The 3,710-nt window shown below is 34.0% G+C and overlaps 1 protein-coding gene across 1 annotated transcript in view; it reads left to right on the forward strand.

Annotated features, from left to right (window-relative positions):
• Nucleotides 1-1,107, forward strand: part of CBG21798 — a gene marked incomplete at both ends in the record, with an annotated part of 4,558 nt that extends 3,451 nt beyond the window's left edge. The window contains one exon of the mRNA XM_045235190.1: nt 992-1,107. Coding sequence (XP_045097351.1) covers nt 992-1,107 — 116 coding nt within the window. The remainder of the gene's footprint in view (nt 1-991) is intronic.
• Between the last annotated feature and the right edge of the window lie 2,603 nt (nt 1,108-3,710).

Genomic DNA, 3,710 nt, shown 5'->3' on the forward strand with positions numbered 1-3,710 from the left:
TTTTAAGTTTTTTACCTGCCGGACATGAAAACCGAAAAAATCCGGAAAAATTTCCATGTCAGAAAGGCGCTATGATGCCGTGGCCTAGGTTTCTCACTGCGCGGGAATTCGAATCCTACTTTTTTTCAACGCAGTTTTTCGGGGATTTAGGATTTTCTTTGAATTTTTTCGCAATAATATTAGGAAATACATATTTTTTTAACATTTTAAGGCAATAAACATTTTTGGTCGGAGTCCCCTTTTAAAGTTCGGAGAAAAGTAGTTCATATGGAAAGATTTCCCCGTTTCCATATGAGCATTACTATGAAAACAAAATTTCGGATTGTTAGAGATTTAAAATACAAAAATATCCAGAATTTAAACTTTGAGCCAATTTATCTCGGTTCCTGCGAAAGATATCCACAAGTGATCAACTGATGAATTAATCTTCATAACATCACCAACATCTTGTTTGTTGACCACTTTTAGATATCTTCTACAGGAAATGAGATAATTAGGCTCAAAATCGAAAAATTGTTTCGGCAGTCCATCAGAGTGTTTAAAGGAATCAATTCTTATGTCCTGAAAAAATAGTCCAGAATTTTTCGATGTGCCTGAAAGTTGCAGAGTACACAAAACAAAATAACAGCTTTAATTTTATAAGTGACAACTTTTCTGAGAAAATCCGACAAAGCTCGATAAGCGGCGTTAAATGGACATAACTCTCATCTGGTTACAAACGGCAAGGTGTCAGAAAGAAATTTAGCGAAAAAAATTTTTATTACAAAAATGAAGTTTAAATTTGTTTAGTATAATTTGAAAGTTTCAAATTCTGAATTAATTTTTTAGTATTTCAAATTTCACAATTTTCTACTTAAAAATCAAAATATGGTATCCTTTTATCCGAACCTGTAGATAATTTGTTCTAAAGAAAAATGAAAATTCCAGTTTCCGCTTTTCGACGATTTCAATCAAAAGTTTTTGGTTTACTGATATTTGTACTTTTTTTCAGAAGGCGATAATTGTGATGAGCTTCAAATGTGGAATCTTCGAGGAAAAGCATCATGTGGGTATATTGCCTGGTTTGAACGGGGTGAATATCGAAATGGATGGTATAAAACGTTTTGAGCTTGTTGTTGTTGTTTGGTTTTTGGAAAATTTTCAGTTTCATAAAGTTTATATTATTTTGTACATTTATTGTGAGCACTACGTACCCCATTTCGGGTAGCCCAAAAAAAAACCATGTCGACTGCGTAGCTCAGCTGATAGCAGCACGGGACCACGATATTTCAGACAACAAGTTCAACTACTTGAAAAGGTTGTATGAACAGAGAACACGCTAAGAACAAAAAACAGCAAAATCCCCAAACTTATAAATTATATGAAACAGTAATTTTTCAATGTGAATTTCAAAAATACTTTTCTGAATTCAAGAAGACATTGCAATTCTGTTTTATTAAAAATCAATAGTTTTCGTAAAAAACCGAAACACACTTTTTTGAATTTTTTCAGGTTTTTTTCGGAATTTCGGAAGACGTATAACATACCTAGATTGAAAACTTTGCATTTATAGAATTTTTTGAAAATGCCTAGATTTTCAGCTATTAGCCGATTTCTGAAAGATACCTGTTTCTTCGTTTTTAGTACAAAAACAGGAAAACAGGTGTTTTTCTGAAATTGGCAAATAATAGCTGAAAAACTAGGAATTTTCAGAAAAAATTCTGTCAATGTAAAGTTTTCAATCTGTTTTGAAGCATTGAAAAATTTTCAAAGTGGTGAGAAATTTGACAGCCGAGTTCCAGACTTCGGAAAATGGTCAAATTGACCGAAAATCATCTGAACAATACGTTTCTGTTTATCTTATTGGCCGGTACTGTGAGTGGATCTGATGGAACAACATCTGACTACCTGTATCTTATTACAAAGTTCTTGAAACAGTAAGCTCACTTCACTGGAGTGTATATCTTATTTGCCGGTACTGTATGTCAGAATGCATACTACCACCGAATCCCCCTCCCCCCTATTTTAAAACTTTCGTTTCCCAACGATTACATCTTTTAAACCCATTTCTAATCTCTTCACAATTCGTCTCTTCGTCCCCACTCAAAATTTCCCAAAAAATGTGTCCCGCTGCCAATGCTATTATCCAAATTACCCCCACCCCCCTTCAAAAAATTTTGCCCTCTCACTCTCTCCAAAAAAAGTTCAAGGTCATCTGTTTTTTTTTCTGTCATAAGTACTCATAATGTGTCCATTCCGCTCCCTCTATGTCCAAAAAATGTTATTTGTTCTTCTGTTTTTAGGCATCAAAAAAGTATTCCGACGTCATCAAAAAGCTTTTTTGTTTGTTGCTCTTTTCTCCTGTTTAATACTAGTTTTCTAGGACGAAACGTGCCAGATTTGAGAATATATTTTTTTGCTGATATTTCTGTCTTCAATAAAAGATTATCCGATGATGTGTGATGACTATTGTCTATTCAATAAAACGTGGGCGCGTGAGAAGAGGGAAAAGGGAACGCGTTCCAAAAAGGGGCGTGTCACTTTGCAACCTGCGGCGCGCCCACGTTTTATTGAATAGACAATAGAGGTTAGTGAACTTTTTCTTATTATCAATCTCTGGTTGTTTTCGAAGAGTTTTACAGAAAACTTTTTTGACTGTTTTGAAAATATATGAAAATGATTATGAATAAACTGAACATTTTCAAATAAATGTTAGCCGCTCTAAATTCCGAAACTTCTAGAAACTTTCAAGCGGTTCATCTCACTCGAATGAAGATGTGCAAAAGTTGTCAACTACAAAACTGAAGGTCTATTTTTGTTAAGTACACTCTAAAAACTTTCAGACTCATCCAAAAAATCTACTGTAGGTTGTTAGCCATAGTAAAGAGGCTAAACGCCGGTAGCGGAAGACGTTCAGCTTCTTCATTTATTGACTCTAACTTCTTAAGTTGAATGTTTTTATTCAGAGAACATAATTAGTTAAACAAAGATGACTCACCGACCAAGAATGGTCGGTAGCAGGGGGTTAAATACAGACACTTATAAGTAGGATCCGGGAGCACATAGGAACTTCTAGAAACTGTTTGACGTTATTAGGCACGATGACGCACGGGCATGACACCATCTCAAGTTGACCATTTTTTTAAACAAAAAATAGGTTAAATTGCACCGCAAAAAAAACTACAGAAAAAAAACTAGTTTAGCGTTTTTGAACTTGAAAAAATTAGTCTGTTTCATAGTTTATATACAGTGGCGAACGGTAGTGAGTGTCCCTCTATACTTTTGTTCATAACTTTACTCAAACTTGTCCAATAATCGAAAAATTTTTTTGAATTTAGCTGAGTTTCCAACAAAACGTCATATAAGTTTTTTGAAACTCAATCACTTTTTGTGTCTTCTGAATTTTCACAGACGTGACGATGACTCCAGATGAAAAAAAATTTCCGTCTGAATTTTTTTAAAGATTGGCTTTCTGATGAAAAAATGTTTTGTGTAGATCAAATGTATACCAAAAAAATTTGAGGTGGGTTGGAACACTTGCTCTTGAGATGTGCTCACTGAAGCATAAAAGGTATGGTTCAGGAGTTCGGCTATAACTCGGCTCAAACAAATTCAAATTTGCTCCAATTTTGAGACAATGTGTGTTTTTAATTGCTCTACAATATACATACAAAACTTCACATTTTGCGAAAAATTTTTTCTGATTTACCCGTTTTTGGTACATAAAAATG

Source organism: Caenorhabditis briggsae, assembly GCF_000004555.2.
Source record: "Caenorhabditis briggsae complete genome, chrIV, whole genome shotgun sequence".
NCBI lineage: Eukaryota > Metazoa > Nematoda > Chromadorea > Rhabditida > Rhabditidae > Caenorhabditis > Caenorhabditis briggsae.